The sequence below is a fragment of the Camelus ferus genome, chromosome 17, assembly GCF_009834535.1.
Source record: "Camelus ferus isolate YT-003-E chromosome 17, BCGSAC_Cfer_1.0, whole genome shotgun sequence".
In the NCBI taxonomy this organism is placed as follows: Eukaryota; Metazoa; Chordata; class Mammalia; order Artiodactyla; family Camelidae; genus Camelus; species Camelus ferus.
Window position 1 is genome coordinate 8204849 of NC_045712.1, and position 20105 is coordinate 8224953.

The 20105-nt window shown below is 48.2% G+C and overlaps 1 protein-coding gene and 1 long non-coding RNA gene across 2 annotated transcripts in view; one reads left to right on the forward strand and one right to left on the reverse strand.

Annotated features, from left to right (window-relative positions):
• The first annotated feature begins 3415 nt into the window (after positions 1-3415).
• The window catches only part of EIF4E3 (eukaryotic translation initiation factor 4E family member 3), a 37497-nt gene continuing 20807 nt past the window's right edge, over positions 3416-20105 (forward strand). Inside the window, 3 exon segments of the mRNA XM_032458011.1 lie at positions 3416-3573; positions 3575-3675; positions 17505-17577. Of these exon segments, the coding sequence (XP_032313902.1) occupies positions 3487-3573; positions 3575-3675; positions 17505-17577 (261 nt within the window). The 5' untranslated portion in view covers positions 3416-3486.
• LOC116657033 lies at positions 10274-18539 on the reverse strand. The gene is made up of 3 exons (XR_004311958.1): positions 18369-18539; positions 15039-15097; positions 10274-10558 (listed from the first exon to the last, which is right to left on the reverse strand). It is a non-coding gene; the product is annotated as an uncharacterized LOC116657033 (long non-coding RNA).

A 20105-nucleotide genomic window follows, 5' to 3' on the forward strand; every position in this document is an offset into this window, starting at 1 on the left:
TTTAGAAAATGAAGGTGTTGAAATAGTGATCCCTGTCTAAGGCGCTTCCCGGCTCTCAAATCCTTTGATGCCTAGGGAGCATGTCAGGGGAGCAGACCACACTGTTACTAGGCAACCAGCAGGCACCCTGCCCAAGTTGCCTTGGTGACTGGATGCTGGAAGGGAAGGGAATAGCTGCTGCAGCTAATTGCTTAATTATTTATGAGTGCCTCAAGTCTTTTTTGTTGTTTTCGTTGCTAGGGGCTGTGGGGTCACCTTCTTTTCCTCTCTCCTGCCACCCCAAGTCGTCTGAGTTGCGTGTTATACAGTGGGAGAGCACGTTGGCCTGGATCTCAAGCTGCCCACGTTCTAGTCCTGCCTCTGTCATTTCCTAGATCTGTGGCCTCGGGTAAGTCACCTCACCTCTCTGGGCCTCAGTTTCCTCATTTGTAAAATGATGGGTGTGCTTAGTTAGATAATCTCCAAGTTCCCTTTCTACCCTGAAATTCTAATTCTTGCTGTCCATTTGCAAACTGGGAAAGATGAGGGGAATTTTCCTAATTTGTTATCTTCTAAAGATGATTCTGAAGAGCAATAATAATTAAATCTCTTACACATTTCAAATAGGAAGGGAATGAAAGTAATGACCATTGTTCGCATCTTGCTTCTTAACTTAGTCATGTTGCCTGATCTCTTTTATTAATCTTAAGGTCATTTAAATTTTATATTTTTGTATATCGCCTCCTTCCAAAATAGATTTTTCACAATATAAGATGCATATATGCAATTGGATCATTAAAATAAAAATAGGAATATATCAATATAAAATAGTGATGCTTTTTCATTGGCGAATATTGATGTTGTAACTGAACATCAAATTAATTTTGAGCATCCTGGAAGCCAAAGCAAAAAGAGAGAGAGGTACGTAACTGTTATTCCATAAAGAAAAATTGTCAGACTGTTCCTAGTTCTAAATTCTGAAAGTAATTTATCATGAGGGGCACACTCTCTTTTAGAAACTGCAGATAAAACTTTTAAAATAACCCATTCTTGCTGAGAGTATTGTTACAAGACATAAGGGAGAAGCTAATCTTGACAGTTTGAGTAGTTCTAATCAGGAGAAAGCAAAAACTCCCTTTCTACCAATGCCTTAGAATTTTATAAAGATTAAAGATGTCCCTAAGTAAATATAAAATTTAAGAATCAGCCATTTTTTTAATAAATCAGTTATGTGTAAATGTCTGTAACCATTTTGCACAGTAAGTTAGCAATGTGTATCAAAATTTTAGACACAGGCAAAAATTCTACTTCTCTAAACTTGTTGTGAAATAAACTTGTGCAATGAGGAATGATATTAAGTATAAAAATGCTTATGGTAGCATTATTTACCAAAGAAAATGACTGCAAACCAAGTAAATCTTGAGGGTTAGTGAATTAAATTATATTACTTCTTTAGAATGGATTACTTTGCAGTCCTAAAAATGAAGTAGATTTTTATGTTTTGATATGAAAAAAAATCTTGAAATATGTAATGTTAATTAAGATAAGGAGGTGCAGCAATGATATAAAATGCTTCTATTTCTTTATAAAGATATTGGTAGGTGTACAATTTATATATCTAGATATATGCTTTTATATGCATGCTTACATTTTTCCGGAAGTAAACTGTTAACAGTGGTTTCCTCTGGGCAAGAAGACTGATAGCAGCCTTGGAAGGGAGGGAGACTTACTATTCATTTTCTTATTTTTAACTTTGGGGACCTGTTCGTTTTTCTGTTAGAGAGGCAGTCAAGACCAGCAATTGGAAGCATAGACTCTGAAGTCTGAATACCTGTGTTCAATTCCTGGCTTTATCACTTACTAGCTATATGACCTTGGGGTTAATTTAACTTCTTCATTTTTTATTCATTAAATGTGCTAATGATCTTCCTCACTAGATTTTGTGAGGATTAAATGAGTTAATAACTATAAAGTGCTCAGAGTACCCTAAACAATGCTATATATGCATTTTCTTGAAAAAAAGAGAAAGAAACAGAGAAATTAAACAAAAATGCATCTAACCAAAAGAGCCCCATGTATCAGAGATGGAAGGACTTTTAAATATGTTACTACTTCCAGCATCAAATGTTGTATAAAAATTATGTTTGAAACAGGGGTACCAAGGCAGCGGTCTTGTTTTCATTGTTGGTTGTCATTTTATCTGAACTTGAATACGTTTTAGGGAAGGCACCTACCCTAGGATTCATAATAGGTGTTTACCATGCCTGTGAAGCCCCTGAACCCATCTGGTCTTGCAGCTTCTGTTCTAGTCCATCCTGGAGAATGCTTAAGCTAAGAGCAGAGTGTGTGCTAGGTCTGGTAGAAAATCTTTGAGGGGATGGAACTGTACATCTACAGCTGGTAAAGGCCAGAGACGGACTATCCAGACATTCAAGCTTAAAGAGGGTGTCTATGCCCAGTTATGACACATGGGCTCACATACCCTCCTGCCTCTCCTTTCTTTTGAAAGAGGGAATGATGGACACCTGGCAAGGGGCTGTGCTGGGAGGATCCCTCTTTGGGCTCAAGAATCTTATGGCCATAGGGACTTCCTCTGTATTCAGAGGTGTAGAAGTGGAGGGCTGTGTTCAAGACTGCCAGGTTTCCTCCTCCTCCCTTGTGGGTACTTTGGGGCAAGTGTGGGGAACTTGGGATGACTTTGGGAACCATCATTTAAAGCTGGTCACAATCTGGGCACATCACATGATGGTCCCTTCAAATCAGCTGAGTTAGGAAACGTGCAAAGCTGACCCGTAACCACTTCATGCCCCAGTCCAGTCAATGGTCCTGGTTTGTCTGTGTGACCCATTCTTTCTGCCTTCTTGGGCATTCCAGTCTCTATTCATTTGACCAGCGGTTCCCCTGGCATCTATCTGACACAGCCAACTGTGCTTCCATCTGCCCTTCCATCCCTCCATCCCTCCTCCAGCCATCTGCCAGCTTTCCCACCCTTCCTTCAGACTGCCGGTATGTCTGTCCACCTCCCCTTCCCTCCCACCTTGTGGGTCTGAGACTCCATCCACTGGACCCTCCCTCCCTCCCTCTGCCTGTAGCCCACCCATCCATGTGGCCCACCTTCCTTCTGGCGGCAGAACCTACAGGTTGACCCTTCCTCTGTTCCCCCCCACCCCCGTAGCCTGGAATCCTCCCCGCCGCTGCTCTGTCCTCCCTCCCTCCCTCCCGCGCGCCCGTCGCTCCCAGGTCGCGGGGTCGGTGCCTGTGCGGAACCGAGCCCCGACTCGCGCGGGCCGTGCTTTTGTTCGGCGGCCGGGCCCGGGCCGGGCCCCAGCGGCCTCGCGGCGCAGCTCCCCGGCGGGCGGGCGGGCGTAGGGCCGGGCCGGGGCGGGGCGGGGCGCGCGCGGGGCGGGGCGGGGCGGCCGCGGCGGGGCGGGCGGGGGCCGGGGTGACTCAGCCGCCGCTCGCCCCGAGGTCCGCCCGTCCGCCGGCCGCGCAGGCGGGGCGGAGAAAATGGCGATGCCCCCGGCCGCCGCGCCCCCCGCCGGGGCCCGGGAGCCGCCGGGGCCCCGCGCCGCCGCCGCCGCCGCCGCCACCAGCCGCCACCGCCGCGCCGCCGCTCGGCCTGCAGCAGCTGTCGGGACTGCGGCCCGAGCCGGGCGGGGTCCCGCTGCACTCGCCCTGGACCTTCTGGCTCGACAGGTGAGGGGGCGCGGGGCCCGCCGCGTCCGGCCGCCGCCGCCGCCGTGCGCCCGCCGGGCCTGCGCCGCCGCTTTGTCTCGGTGCCCGCCTCCCCCCGCACTGCGCCGGGTGCGCTCCGGCGGCCCAGGCCCCCGCGCCCGCCCCGGCCCCCGGCCCCGCCGCGCGGGCTCGCGTAGAGCCGGCTCGCAAGCGCAGGTTCGGGCCGGCCCGAGCGGCTGTCGGGAGGCCTCGCCTCCGGGCCGAGAGAAAAGCACGCAGTCCCAAAAGTTTCGGCAGCACTTTCCCTCTGCATTCCCTTCCCAAGAAGAGATGCCGGCAGGCGGGCGTCCTTGTTGGGCGGTGGGAGATGCTGGGCCTGGAGGGGTGGTAGGTCCTCGCTGTAAAGTGGGGAGCGTGATGCTGTCCTGGTTGCCCCCACGGGAACTCAGGACACGACCTTCGCCGTGACAGCGCCCGCGAAAGTTGACCGGCCCCTGGGAAGTGTGCGGCGGCGGTATTACCGTGGCACAGCGGGCGCCTCCACCCTGTGCCCACCGGTGCTGCCTGGGACGCCCCTGTGAATTCTTTCTTGTCCTCTGGGCAGGTATTTCTTGAGCACTTACTGTGGACACACGCCTGCTAGGCACTGAGGATTCAGTGGTGAGCAGTGCCCTTCACCTTGTTAGTAAAGTGTAGACAATGACAGCTTTCTCAGGGGACAGCTCGGGTACCTTCTCAGAAATGCCTCCGGGACTACCGCATCCGAATTGGCACCTCTCCCCCCCCATCTCTTCTGCTCTCCCTGTTTCTCTTCATAATGCTTAATGCTGCTGAATTGTATTATGTAGGAAATCTGGTTATGTTCAGCGTCTTAAGCCCTCAACACTTTCCCTTCCTTTTGGGGCAGGAACTCTGTGCCTGGCACGTAGTAGGAGCACAAGACATTTTTGACAAATGAATAAATGGATGAATTGCAAAGCACCCTCTTGGTATCTGTCATGAAGCTGGTATCCAAGGAAGAGCCTTCAAGGTTGTCCCAAGAGTTTATGGAAGTTTTGATGACACTGGATCTACTATGATTTAAGTGTTAGGAAGGCATAGATGTGACAGTTTTCTGTGAAATTTACTTAATAGACCCACATCTGGTTTTTAAAAACCTTGCATAAAATACCTGCAAGGTTTTTAAAAAGTGGTGTTCATCTTTTCTTAGGAAGGCCAGCCCATTCCTTTCTTCCCCTTGGAATTAGCACCCATTGATAAGAACTGAAAGTTGGAGTCATTGTCTTTTCTGGGGACACAGAGAAGTTAGGGGTGGGGGAAATATAGTGAGTCTCATTTTTCAAAACATTTTCACTTTCATTATGAGATGCTAAGAGGGCATTTTACTGTCATAACGAGTGGTTTTGGCAAACTTTTAGCAGAATGAAATCAGGTGTCTTTGTTTTCAAAGGTATGTTATAATTGCTGTTACCTGGTATCTTTTCAAGCTGTTAAAACTGGACCTCTGGTCTCCATTGGATACTGCTGACTGCTGGAAACAGTATCAAGAGAGTTTCTCTTTGAACAGGTCAAACAGTCTACTTGCAGGCACAACATTTTAAGAATGGCATAAGATGTTGATACTACATAGCAACACAACCTTTAAAGACTGGCATCTTTTTTTGAAGTACAGTTGATGTACAATACTATGTAAGTTAAAGGTGTACAATATAGTGATTCATAAATTTTAAAGGTTTTACTCTATTTATAGTTATTGTAAAATATTAGCTATATTTCCTTTGTTGTACAATATATCTTTCTAGTTTAACACAACTTTTAAAGAATATCTGATATCTTTTAAGATAAGACTACAGTAACTTCAGTGAAGACAAAGTATAGCTTTTCTACCACATATTTGCACATTTTTGTTCCCTGGAAGTCAGTAATTAAATGAAATGTTATTGCCATAGTGTCCAAATCTTCAATAAAAATGGCTATACAAATTTAGAATTAATAATTAGTTCCAACACTGCACATATGAATTTATTTTGCCTGATCAGTCAGCCATAGCTTTTACTGAACTTTCTCCACTTCTCTGGAGATATAGGGTGCCCCTTTCCCCCCTGCATTATGAACACATTGTGTTCTGGAGTTTCACTTGTAACTTTTCCCCCCAAGAGAAACAGGATTCTAGAGAGAGTGGTAAAGTTCTAAGGAGAGCCCTCGAAGGCAGCCTTCACCCCAGCATAACTGATGTCTGCCACTGATGAATGACATCAGTTTTGAGAACCACACCATCCAAAGGTCTGCTACTTAAAAGTCTTCTTTGGCACACACCTCCTGGCCTGTGCTTCCTTTCAGTCTATTGTGTGATGATGGACAAGTGATCTTGTGCCTCTAAGCCTCACTTGCATTGTTTGCAAAATGAGGATAATCCTAGGCTATATATCTCCTAGGGCTGTTCTGAGGATTACGTGAAAGCAGAGAATGTAAAACACAAACAATGGTGCCTAGCATAGAATACTGTTTAGTAAATGCCAACTACCAACATTATTTGCTGTTCCCAAATTACCACCCATCCCCCATCAGCAGTCCCTAGAGCAGCTTGTCTGAATCAGTGTTAGGAAGCCAGCATCCTAATTCACTCCTCCATGGATAAATTAGAAAGACCTTCTTTCTTTGCACTTTCAATAGTCCAGTAAGACCTTAATTTGATTTTTTTTTTTTTTAGACTGGGAAATGGGTGTAGTTCAGAGGTAGAGCGTATGCTTAGCATGCACGAGGTCCTGGGTTCATTCCCCGGTAGCTCCATTAAAAAATAAATAAATTAGGAAGGAAGTAAGTAAATGAATAAATAAATAAGACTGTGTGGCCAAGGATCTAGGCATCTGGGGACTAATTTTGGTTGGGGGTTTTGGATGAAGAGTTTTCCTTCCCTTTTCTGGATGTTTAAAGCTCTGTCCTGTCGTGATTCTTGGAGGCCACTCTTGACTGTGTGCCTCTATGTGCTTGATTTTCATCTCATGGTAATCCCCTTCCTCGGAGTGTTACCCACAGAACTCAGTGCTGAGGCCTCTCCTCGTTGCCGTGCGCACCCGTGATCTCATCTAGTCACAAGGCTTTCGGCTCCAGCTGTATGCTAGTGATTCCCAGGCTTGGCACTTGGGCATCCAGCTCCTCCTCTCTGTGTCCCTGTTTGTGTCTAATACACACGCCAGACCACTTCCTCGACTGCCCTCCCGGTCTCGCCTCCCTTGTCCGCGGCATCTCACATGAGAGCAGTTAACAGCAGCTCTGTCCTTCCATTTGCTCAGCACCCCCAAACCTTGGAGTCATCTGTGCCTCTCCTTCTCCTCTTCCTCCTTACCTCCCCCCTCTTCTTCCCCATCCTCCTCCCTCCCCCTCTACATCCATTGTCAACAAACGCTGTTGATTCTACCCTCAAAACATATCCAGAATCCAATTTATTCTCACCATCTGCATCCCAGGCCCTGGGCCACAACACCTCTGTCACCTGGAGGAAGGCAAAGCATTCTGACCACTCGCCCTGCTTCTTCTCTCGCCCCTACAGTTCATTCCCATCACAGCAGCCCAAGTGGTCCCTTTACGTACCTCAGTCAAAGCTGTCGCTTCTCTGCTGCCCACGTCACTCAGGGCAGAACCCAGAGGGCTTATAATAGCCAGTGAGGCTCTGCGGCATTTCCTGCCCCCGCCTAGTGCACCTTTCTTGTTCTGCCTCGCCCTCCCTCTCCCTCCTGCACGGGCCCTTCTCGCTCACTGCCCCCCAGACCCTTTCTCCATTGTCCCCAGCCTGAGCCTTTGCCACCGAGGGTCCTTCCAGCCTGGGATGCTCTTCCCTGACCACCGATACGAGGTAACAAGCGCATCTGGATGCACTCCCCGTGCCCCCTGCCCCTGCTTTGTTTTCTCTGTAGGACTAGCACCATTTGTCTGCTCTAGAACGTACACATCGCAGGGTTCTTTTCCCCATGGCTCTGTCCTCAGCTCCCAGATCAGAGCCTGGCACAAGCCGGCCCACACTAAACATTTGGGGGGCTGTTGAATTCTACCCACAGTGACTTTCCCTTGTCCTGGCGGCTCATTTGTGAATCCGCCCCAGCCCTGACCTCTCTCCTGCTCTGGACACACACTACCTACCATGTTACCGTTAACAACACCACCATCTTAGGAGTTTTTCAGTGCTGGAATTTCCAGTTGTTCCTTGAATCCTCTTCTCTCTCAAGTCCTCTTCCCCGTCCAGTCCTGCACTGCACGTTGTGGGTTTGCCCTAGGAAGGCCTGCTCCAAGTCTAGCCGTCCCCTCCTCTCCGTGTCCCTCCCTCTGCAGGCGCTGGTCCTCTGTCGCCGCAGTCACACACTAGCCTCTCTGCTCCCAAGCTTGTGCCTTCTCCAAGCGTTCTCCGCTTGGGCTGGCAGGGTTCACCTTCTAAGCTACACCCGATCCTGTCATTCCAAAACTCCCCTGCCCCCTCCTCGACCCCAGCAGTGAGTTTTGACTCCGTGTGTCCCACCACCTGAGGGTGTGGTGGGTTGTGTGCCCCAGACACCTGGCCTTGTGGGTCTCCACCTCCGCTTGTACCAGAGCACCTCTGATTGGTTTTGTCATTTATTTTCAGAAATGGGCCACATTAATTTGAAAAAAAGTTTTCCTTGGCTTAAAAAAGAAAAAATGAAAACCATAGACTTATATAGATTATGGTACAAACTTCTGTATTGCTCTTTTTAAGTGAGAAACCCGCCTCTTTTAAGACCCATCACCTCTGTCTCCCCAGCTCCGTTGTACCAGTCAGTCTGTCCATTCTCTCTGGTAACAGCGGACTGCTGGCCGTTTTCCTGGATAAACCGTGGGCTTTCCAGCCCCTGAGATTTGTCTCGTGATGTTTCTTCTGCTTGAGATGCCCTTCCCCGCTTTGTCTACCTAAAAAGCTGCCATGCATCCTTCAAGGCCTTCTTGGCATGCCAACTCTGTGATTGTCCTGAAATGGCCCTTGGCCCAGGCAGGATTAAGCCGGCCCCCTTTGTCTTCCTATGGCATTTTTTATAGCCTGTGTTTGTATTAAGGACCATTTATTTCTCCTCTGTGCCTCCCTTTTGACCGCAAGACTCCAACTGTCTCATATCTGACCCCCAGAAGTGCATTTTACAGTGTGTATAGTAGGTACTCAGTACTTGTGTCCTGGTGGTTTTAATCATAGAGGTGGGCCCTCACTGGATCTCCCAGCAACCCTTCCCCATCAGGTCCACCCAGCCAACGTTAAAACTCAGCCTCCTTCCTGATCCTGCCCCAGACAACGCTGTCAGACCTCTGGGTAGAATGTGCGTTTGTAACAAATGCCTTAGGTGCCAAAACTTGAGAGTTACTGCTCTGTTTATTGATCCAATGAATCAAGCATGTTAGTTGCCAGTCACTGTTGTAGGTGCTGAGATCGCAAAGGTGATGGCTTGGGGCTGGACCTCCCAGGAGGGGTGTGTCACACACTGCTTCAGCAGCGTCAGTGATGAGTCCAAGAAGTACTGAGTTCTAGGGGGACCCGCCTTTCAGGGTGGAATGCATTCAAATACGTTCCAGAGATGGCTCGATAATCAGAAATCTGATGGGGTGGGGGGACGAGGCTTGACAGAGAAGTTCCCCAAATCATCCTTATTCATCCCAGAGTGGCCTCCTGGGACTCGGTGAGGACGGAAGGCCACAGGTGACAGGGAGAGAGTGGCTGGCACCTCGACTTTTCCTATCCCTTTTCCCCATTCTTGCCTTTCTGCACCCACAGGCTCTCTTACTGGCCTGGATTTTAGTTTCTGTAAGAGGCGAAGTGTTGCTGGGTAGATCAGGCAGATAAAGGCCCTGACCTAGGGGCTCACAGCCTGTCCAGCTGTGGGTCAGTAGTTGCTTCCTGCAGAGAGGCCTGAGGGCCCTCGACATCCTCACTCAGGAAAGTTACTAGTCCTCTCCTGGTAGTCGCTGCTCAAAACTCCGTTTTCCCGCTGTCGGTATTACAGATGCCCTTCCCTTATTTCCAAACCCAAGACAGCTGGCAAGGCTTCAGTGAGCCGGCAGTTCAGTTCAGGTGGCAGCTCAGAACCTGGGCTTCCTTCGTCCCATTGTTGTCTCTAACTCAGTGATGCTCCTCTGCCACCCCACCTCCACGCACGGAAGGGCTCTTTGTGTATCAGGAGGAAGAGTCCCAGTTGCCAGTGCCAAGGACCTAATAGGCTGGGAGTGACAATAGATGGGAGCAGAGAAAAACCAAAGTCAAATAAACATGCGAAAAGAAAGCATTTAGATTATGTAGATAGCTTCAGTAGATGCATTATTAAGCATTAATAATAGGCCCTGGCCCATTTTTGCAGGTGACTCTCTCAAACAGGAAGCCGGCCTAACCGCAAACCACAGATGTGTCTAAAAGTGATGAAAATGAAATCGTCTTTAGCGGCGTGCGTGCTGTGCAAGGGACACCCTTTGTCAGGTGCCTGGGCTTGGGCGGGTTTCCTCTCTGACAGCTGAGCCTCATGTTAGCCAGTTCAGCAAGAAGACTGGCTTTTAGGAGATGGGCCCCTGGCTTTAAAGTTTTGCCCATTTAGGTTACTCTCCTAGCTGAAATGAAACGACCTTTCATATAAGGTGACGTATTGTCATCAGACTCTTTTCCACCAGACTTTTATCGTGTGCATGTGCACTGGGCGTGTGCATCCATGACTTGGCTATCCTGTACCAGATACAAAATTTTAAATGTCTTTTCCCACTTGAACCTGTTAATACTCACCACTGTCTAGTTCGGCGTGCTAGGCAGTAGGCCGGGAGCCGTACACACTTGTCCGCAGAGTCCTCACATTACTGAAGTAGGGTATACCAGGAACATGTGCAGACGAGAAACTTGAGGAGACATGACTTACCCGAGGACACACAGCTAACACAGAACAGAGACAGGAGTGAAGTAAGGACCATGAAACCCCAAGCACCGGCGTCTCTCACCCCACTGAACACTTTCCCTGTGAATGTGAACAATGAATGGGACACAGTTCTCCCACATCTCATTTCCTAAAACACAGGAGCCGGATAGGACTGGAGAGGTCATCTGGGCTCACCACCTCATTTCTCAAATGAGGAAAGCGGGAGCCAGTGTCATGGAGATAATTAAGCCACAGACTCCCTGCTTCAGAACTGGCAGAGGAAAAGAAGGGAGCCCCACGTAAAACCCGTATTTAAGTGCCTTCATAGAACTGTCATTCACATATAATTGATCATCTCTTTCGGGGAAGAAAGGATGCATCTGTGAGAATAGTGATTGTACATTTTTCTGATGATGCTGTCTGTAGTTCATTAGCTTGTATCCCCCAAGTTGTTAACATTCCTTATGGTGATTTGCTTTAGATGATGTAAGTCAGCAAGCCTCAGACTTTCACGTACAGACAAATCACCAGAGATGCAGCAGGTGTCAAGTGGGGCCTGGGGCGGCTGCATCTCCAGGAAGCTCCCAGGTGACGCTGCCAGTTGACAGACTACAGTTTAAGTGGCGTGGATGCAGGCAGGGTTTGGGGAAAACTTTCCAGCTTCTTTGCTCTGTAAGGAGCATCTCCAGGTATCCAGGCTGCTGGTACGTGGTTCTGTGGCCTGCTAAGAGCTAGCCAGGTAATGGTTAAGATAACTTCCTTCTGTTCTTATACAAAGGGATCCATCCCCGTGAATCTTATTCCTGCGCTTACCCTGCAGCCACCCTCTCTTTAAGGGTGGGATTTAAAGCAGAAGGCACATTTGGACTGCTGGAAAGTCCGGGTGAAGGACTGCAAGATACAGGAGAGTTGAGAATGTGTTTGTCAGAGTTGTGTTCCCAACACCAGGCAGAGTGTGGATGGGTCATGCCAGAAGTGACTGGTTTAGGCTAGTGACAAGGGGCAAGGTTGCCAGGTGACCCTTGACTCAAGAATCACCTCTGCCACTAGCCAACTCAGACTTAGTTTGTTCATCTGTAGGGTGGGGTTGCTACCATTATTCACTGCATGGTGATTAAGTCATGATGCATGTAGTACATGATATGTAGTCTTTTCAACTATTGGGGGCACAATAAGTGTTTCTTAAATAAGAGAGAGGGTAAAATGCTTTGAAGCATCTCAGACTTAAATTGAGCTAAAAGAGTTCTGTCTTGTGGAGTTTCTCAGGGACCTGTGTTAATGAGTCCATAACAATGAATTGTAAATAGCACATTAAATTTCTGCATGTTAAGTGGTGGTTATGTGCCAGGAAGCCATTTAAGTAAAACAGTTGGTCCAACTTATTAGACTTCCTGCCTTCTCCTAACTCCCCAAATGAAAAGGGATTTTAACCAATTTTACAATGTAAGACACATTTCCTGTTATTCCGTTGTTAAGCTGAAGACACACAGGAGTAATATGAAGCTGGATTTGGGAGTTTGGGGCTTAAGTACCATTAAGAGTTCCCCTGACATCTTATGCTAATCATCTGCTTGGCGGACCTGGAAGGATCCCTTCCCACTTCTGCATTAGCCATCACAGCTTCTGGATTCAAGTGTGAGTGGAAGCAGCTCACGGAAGCTATGGCCTTAAGCCCAGAGAGATCGGCACTGGAGGGGCTTTCTCTTCTGAGGATGGATGTAGGAGTTTCTCAGCTGCGTGTAACTCTCACAGACTGCTTGGGATTTTTACTCTCTGTCCCACAGATTAGAAACATGCCTGGTGTCTCTTAGTTCTAATTGCCTTCTCCTCTGCTCCTGTTCTGCTGTTGCTGCCGCCACCGACAGCAACAGTTGCTCATTAGATGCCACGTGCTGTGTGAATGCTTCATGTGTATTAGCTCATGAAGTCTAGGTAGCAAAGTGATAGGGGCAGAGACCCCGTTCTCAGGAAGGGAGAGTGAGGGTTGGAAGAGTCAAGCACGTGGCTGGTGTCACACAGCTGGTAGGGGTGCAGCTAAAATTTGAACTCAGATCTGTCGATTTCAAAGACCATCCTCTCGACCCCTCTGCTTTCCTGTCTTTCCACTACAGCCCACCTGTGGCTTTTGTCTGGTAAATGCTGCGCCTCTCATATCCAGCCTCGGAAAATGATGACCTGTAGAAGTGTTCTCCCAGAATTGCGTTCTGTGTGTCACATTTTGGGGTGTCATTATCGCCAGGTATTCTGGTGGCATCTCACCCTGCTCTGCATCTCTGGCTTCCCCCTCCCCGCAGTGTGACTAGGGGATGGAGCCGGAGGAGAGAATGACAGGCAGGAGCAGTGGGTGGGCCCACGGAGGGACAAGATAATCTAAGCAGGGCTGAGACAGGGACTTGCTGTAAGATGTGCTCTCTTTGGCCACCTGTGTGACAACGACTGCTTGGTTGTTCCTGCGAGGTGTCCTCATCCAAGAGGAAGATCGTGGGCATCGGAGCCAGACAGACCAGGAGAATAACCCAGATCTGCTGCTTAAAAACAGGCTCCCTGAGCCTCAGTTTCCTAATCTGTAAATGTGGAGAGTGACGTCAACCTGGCCGGATTGCGGTGAGGCTTAGAGACCTGTGTGCAAGCCCCTCTTGTAGAATACATTCTCTGTAAAAGGAAGCTGTTATCACATGAACACCGTTAAATCAGAGGTGAAACTCCTAGCGGAACAACTCAGACTCCTCAAGCTGCTCCATCCCAGGGGCTTTTATTGTTTCATTGCTGTGTTCGCAGCTTCAGCTTTATAGGGTGGGAGGGTGGCATCTAATTCAGAGAATGTGAGACCAGGTCCTGATTTCTCGGTCTAGGATTTTGCAGGACTTTGGCTGTACATCCCCCTCTCAGCTTTCTCTCCTACCTCCTCCCGGGCTTCCTTCGTCCCGTTGTCGTCTCTAACTCAGTGATGCTCCTCTGCCACCCCACCTCCATGCACGGAAGGGTTCTTTGTGTATCAGGAGGAAGAGTCCCAGTTGCCACTGCCAAGGACCTTATAGGCTGGGAGTGACAATAGATGGAAGCAGGGAAAAGCCAAAATTAAAAAAAAAAAAGAGAGAGATTGGAACAAAAGAGGATCTAAACCTTGTTTCTTTGCCTTCAAGAGTCTGGGGGATTCAGAGAGGCGGGGTGCCAGCTCTAGAACACACACCCATGAGGACAGAATGGTCCCTCGTGTATCCCCATCAACTCACTGAGATGTGCAGTGAATCTCTGTTGATTAAATAACTACTAAATCTTCCAGTTACATGTCTATAGCATGGTTTTCTCAGTGTTGACCCGACATTTTGGACCTGCTAATTCTTGGTGATGGGAGCTTTCCTGTCCACCAAGGTGGGGGGGGAGTCCACAGCAGCCCTGGCTTCTGCCCACTCGATTCCAGCAGCACCCCCTCAGTTGTGATAACCAAAAATGTCCCCCGATATTGCCAGATGGCCATGTCACTCCCAGATGGGCACCCTTGGTCTGCAGAGTGAGGGCTGGGTTAGGGTTCTGCTGGGAGGTTTGGGTTTGTCACATGAATGAAGTGAAGATTTTTTTCTTGTAAGATGTGAGGATAGACTGTATATAGTTTTGTTTTTTTTTTAAGTTTCTTCCATTGAAATCTATTATAAACACGTCCCTTCCAGTTGTTCCCACCCTGTTAGAGTAACAGGGAAGAGAGTGCGTGGCCTGCCTGCTTCCCCAGGAGCTGCTGCTTAAAGAAACAGTGACCGTAGATGGGACAGCTCCCAGGGCAACTTTGAATCAGCAAGTGCAGTACAGACTGACCTGTCTACAGGGCAGAGCACTTATAAATCTTGGCTTGTTTGCCATTTTCAAATTGATTCTGTGGAAATGGCCCAGTTTTGCTTGTGAGTGATGGCTGGGGTTCAGGCACGAGCTTGAGGCTTATTGGTGTTTTCTAGCAACTGTCCCTGCCAGCTTTGGCTCGCAGGGGAGTGGCTTTCCTTGCGCTGACCAGGCCAACCGGTCGCCACCATCAGAAGCTTTGTCCATGTTATTTTGTTACCCTGAGAACTGGGTGTTCCTAAAACGGTCTAGCAGCTTGGAAGAGTCCCTGAAGATGAGATGACCTAGCCTCCTTCAGTAAGCAGTCAGGAAAACCAGTTTCCATAGAACTTGACGTATTTCCTTTCAAACCCCAATACGTCAGCATCGTGAGATGTTAATCAGAACAGAACCTTTGTTGAGTGTGATCCTGTTGTCTTTAGTGAGGACGGTCTCTGCCCTGCTCTGTTGGAAAGACCCTTCTATGAAAGTCATAGGGACTCAATCTTGTGTTAACAAATAGGACTTAGCAAAACCCCGTTAAAAAATGTAAGTGTGACTACAGCTTGACTGGACAGTTTAGCAGCGAGGGATGAGGAGCAGGAAATCTCAGGGCACCTGTATCCAGACCGGGCTTGTGTGGCCTGGGGCACATTACCAGACCTCTGTAAGCACTAGCTTGCTCACCTGTAAAATGTGCGGAGTGGTAGTGACAGCTGCATACATGGGCTCACAGGGCTTCGGTGCTGTAACAAAGGGGACGTGCTTAGCACACGAGCAAGAGGTCAGTCCACACGCATTAGCTGCTGGCGCTATTGCCCTATTCGGAGAAGCCCTACCACGGTGCTTCATTCTCCAGCCCTTTCTTGGACTCTGGAAATTGGATTTCTTCAAAAAACTTGAACAGTGGAACTGAACAGACCTATATGACTTTGTATAATTGTCTCCCACACTGGAATATGAGTAAAAGACACACGTGGAGGCGGAGGTGCTTAAGAAGAGACATGTAAAGCAAAGGTTCACCCGTCATTTTTTTCTCTAGGTTGAATAGTGTCGTCATGTTGTATTTGCTTAAATGGACATCACTCTGTGTGAGGTGAACACCCAAATTATACTCATTCTAAACCATGGTAAATTGAAAGGTAACTTTAAAAATTGGTAAAAAATTTGAAATACACAGTTTTAAAAATGAAAAAAAAATGCAGAGGACATTCCCTTCCTTTGGACCCTCACACCAACCCCGACACACACCAACCCCGAAGCTCACCCTGTTAGGGAAGGAGCCCTGAATGTCCTCTGCCATGTGCTTTGGGCAGCTGGGGAGATAATGTGCTGAGCATGTTTGGTGGAGAGCATGGCTAAACTTTTTAAAGGAAGAAAAATCAGTATTGGAATAAATGCCAGTGGATTTTCATGTAAAAGCAATAGGTTATTCATGTGAAAAACTATTCAAAAGTTTTTCTTTTTAAAAAATTTTTTCACCCATCCTTTTGTAATTTTAGCCCCAAACAGCATAAAACCTGTATTAAATACGAAATTAGTATTCATGTGGGTCATTACTAAAGTGCCCCAAGCCCGGGCAGTGCGGACAGACCAGCGGAGGCAGCGTGGCCCTGGCCCTGGCCCCGGCCCCGGCCCCGGCCCCGGCGTCGCGAGTGCTGCCGGGGCCCCTCACCCTTCACCACACTCCTCAGTGTGGTTATTTTAGGCTTCGGGTCTGGCATTGAAGTCCAATCATGGTGGTTATTGTGGATTTGCTTTTATCAAAAACACTGTCCGGGGCATTTATAAACAATTAGAAAAGGGTTGTAAAGCTGATGGTTCTGGGAGGATTTACTTATCAGACGTCCCCCGCTCAGCTGGGCCCCTCCTTTGCCCGCACACCAGTCCGTGATTGTGCTTCCTTAGTGACCTTGGGCTCGGGAGCTGCGTGCAGAAGTGCATTTTAGTTGAGGGGGCTCGGCTGCCCGGGAGCACTGACTGGGCCGTAGTTCCAGGACTGCGGTCTGTGGGGCGCTGCCCCCGTGCCTCAGGCTCGCCCGCACCTGGGCCCGGCCCTTGCCCTGCGTGCACCCCTCTCTGCGCTGTCCGTACCGTCTCTGTCCAGGGAGTTCAGCGTCTTCAGGTGCCCTGGGACTGTGTCTCTGAGGGTCTGTGAATGGTAAAGAGCATTCCATTCATGGGTTCCAAATCCTGGTGGGTCACCTGTGAGCCAGTGCACGCTTTTCACGGCGAGCCTCATATTTCTGACCAACAACCAGATGTGGGGTTGTCAAGCATTATTTGAGAAGTGAATTTTCATCCTGGGCCTGGCGTATCTGGACCTTCCTAAGCTCAAACTGCTCATTCCACACAGAGAGATACACGGTGGCGGGGATGGAGAGTCGGCACTTCTGCAGATCGATGAGACCATGTCACTGGTACCCCCAAACCCAGGAAGTGGTGCTGGGTGAAGCCAGTCCTGGTGGGTGGCTTTTCTGGCGAATAAGCCTGTAGTATGTTGCCATCTAGTGGAACATATGGCAAACTAAAGATTAATGTATTCTGGCCGCAGAGCTCAGTCCAGCTGATTTAATCAGCTGGAGGAAAGAACTGAAAGTTTTCTAAAGGCAAGCGTTTTGGAAACACGTGCAAATTCAGGTGAAAGGAGGAGTGACTTTTAGTAACCATATTTTCTTAAAGTTGGCGAAAGGTCACTCTGTTTCTCAAGAGTTCGTGAATATTTACCACCGAGGAACTAACGTGTTTTTCAAACATACAGCCAGGTCAGGACCCTGCATTGTCATTATCATCTGTACCACAGGCGCAGTTTCCTGTCCAATGTCCTAGGCAAAAGGCGTGGTGATTACATGGTTATTTTAGTGGTTTTTTTTTAATGTGATTTTAAGGTTTCCAATACCTTTCTTATATTTTCATTTTTCCTATTAAATTTCCACAGAATTCGTATGCTTATTTTCAGGAGATGTAAACACATGACTTCACCAAGTAGGAACTTCACATTTTCAGTTCTAACTAGCATCCCCAGAGATGTCCACTTCCGTGGTTTCAGACCGGATTTGTATGAAGACCTGCAGAGCTACATTGTGGAATGTTTCATGAACACTGACTCCTTGTTTTGCTTGTTTCTTTGCTCTTTTGCTGGTGTTTGCTCAGATCCCTCCCTGGTGCCACGGCAGCTGAGTGTGCATCCAATCTGAAGAAAATCTACACAGTCCAGACAGTACAGGTAAGAAGACAGAGGCTGTGTGTTGGACCTTTAATCGTCCAACCTGAGAACCGCCGCTGTGCTGGCGGCCCCCACCCAGCACTCTGGCCCGGGCATTGGCTCTCTACTCCACTTTGACAGAGCCGCCCTCGGCCATGTCTACCCCAGAGGCCAGCTGAGCACACCCCCAAGTGGCCTGCACTTTTCTTGGTGACCTATTGAATGTTACCTACCACCGGAATGTTTCCCAGGTCCTCACAAGTAGCAGGCTGTGGTTTTGCTGCTGTCAGTCAGTGTCCCGGTTCAGACACCAGCTCAGCCTCTCCCTCTCTGAGCTCCGTTTCCTACCTGTGAGAGGCACCGGCACCCACCTGCAGGGCTATTGAAGATCACAGGTCACTTAGGGAGGGCAGGATGAGCATGAAAGCGGAAGGGCTCAGACCAGTTTCCTACTCCATGTCCGCATTCCATCATCATAAGTTGGGGGGTATCAGCCCTTTAATTTCTGTAACATTGGTGTAATGGTAGCATCTACCTCCACGGGTGCTTGTGACGACTGAGCAAGGTAATGCTTATACCAGGCTTAGCACGATACCTGATACATCGTAGGTTCTCAGAAAAGGTGAGCTCTTAGTTCTCTTAGTTCTTTCTCTGTCCAACTTCTAGGATGAACATTTCTTTAAAAAAAAAAAAACTAGTTGATTTAGTTGATACACTACTGTTTTCTTCAAAAGCAAATTCTATCAAGTGTCTCCCTGTTTTAATACACAGTTGTAGACAAAATAAGGCTGTTAAGGCTGCTTCCTACTTACCTTGACTGTATGTCCTGAATTTTGAAGAAGGGCCAGATTGAAACCGTTCACGTGTTCTGCCCCTAAATCTTTTAATGTCTTAGAAATTCCAGTAGATTGGTGTCCACATTGTCTCTCTTAGGCAGCCTCTCACTTGCACAGAAGTAACACAGAGATCCTTTTTTCAAACACTTCCCCCAGTATCTGGTTCAGAAAATTTAGTATTCACAGTTACACAGCCCAGGAACCTGACTGGAAGGTCCCATGTGTGGCCACGGAGGGCTCCGAGCCGGCTGTGAAAACACAGTCCCGACCACAGGCCGTTTCGGATCTCATTGAGAAAAAGACATTAGCATGTAGAAAGCAAAATAACAGTGCTGCTGTAAATAACCACTCAGTGCCAAGCACAAGCCGTGTCACAAGGCAACACGTGGGCTTCGGTCCAGAGGGACAAATGCTCTCAGAGTCCAGGAGAGGCCTCCCCTCACTTCTCCTCCCCCAACCAGGGCCTTTACGGACCTTGTTACCTCTTCCCAGCGGCCACCGTGTAAACCTCAGAGCACTTGCTTCTAAAGCCTGTCCTCATACAGGAGGTCTTGGATCCCACTGATTTTTAAAGGTACTCATTAGAAGTTTTCCTCTCTTTTATGACATTGGGTCATCAGAGCTGTGCCTGGGATTCCAGGAAGACGTTGGTAAAGTCAGACCGAGGGAGTGGTTTGTGTCCCTGACCCTGCATGATGACAACAGAGCAACACTTGGTATCTGACAGCAAGTGATACAGGGTCTTTAGGGTACCCAGGCTGGCACATTCTTAAAAACTTCATTGGGATAACATTTATTCAGTAATTGCAGATTTCTCAAGTGTATAGTTTGATACATTTTGACAAAGATACACAAACATGTAACCATCTTTTGGATCAAGATTAGAAAAAATTTCCATCACGCCAGGAAAGTTCCTTTGTGCCCCTTACCTTCCCTTTCTCTTCCAGAGGCAACCACTCTTCACATTTCTGTCACCATATATTGGCTTTGTCTTTTATGGAACCTCTTATAAATGGACTCACACAGTGCTGTATTGTGTTTGGTTCCTTTCACTCCATGAATACTGAAGGATTGAATGAGTGAATGAGGAATGAATAAATGAACTACTTTCCTGAGTCACAGCAGGCTGCTCACACAAGGACGCCCTAAACTGCAGCCACACGTTCTCAGTGGGAGCAAAACCTGATTTTTGGGGGTGAGGGGGGCAAGAAAAACCTGACTGTGTTTGCGTGTAAAGCACAGATACACGTACAGTACATACACAGATACAGAGCCTTGCCGTGGTATTAAAGTCTCACAAGAAAGTGATTAGGGAAAGGCCTGCTGCCGCGTAGCGGGTGATAATGAAACACTGCTCCAAGGGGTCAGGAAGTTCTGTCCTATGTCTGGTGTCCCTGTCCCTCTCTGTTTCCTCGTCTGTAATACTCAGATAATAGAAATTTCCACTCCCTAAGGCTGAGTGAGGGTTCAGTGAGGGTGCATAGTTCTCAGAAGTGCTGGGTGCTTGGTGAGCCCTCAGCTGTTGGCAGCTGTTACTTAAGTGTTGGATCCCTCCCTCCCACTTCGTCAGTTTACCGGGGATGGCGTGGGCTGGGACGGAGGGCAGTCACGCTGCCGGGGTGTGGATCTCACACCTGCTGCTCAGTAGCCTGGGCAAGTTGCTTAACTTCTCTGTACCTGTTTACTCATCTCTAAGGTAGGAATAATCACAAT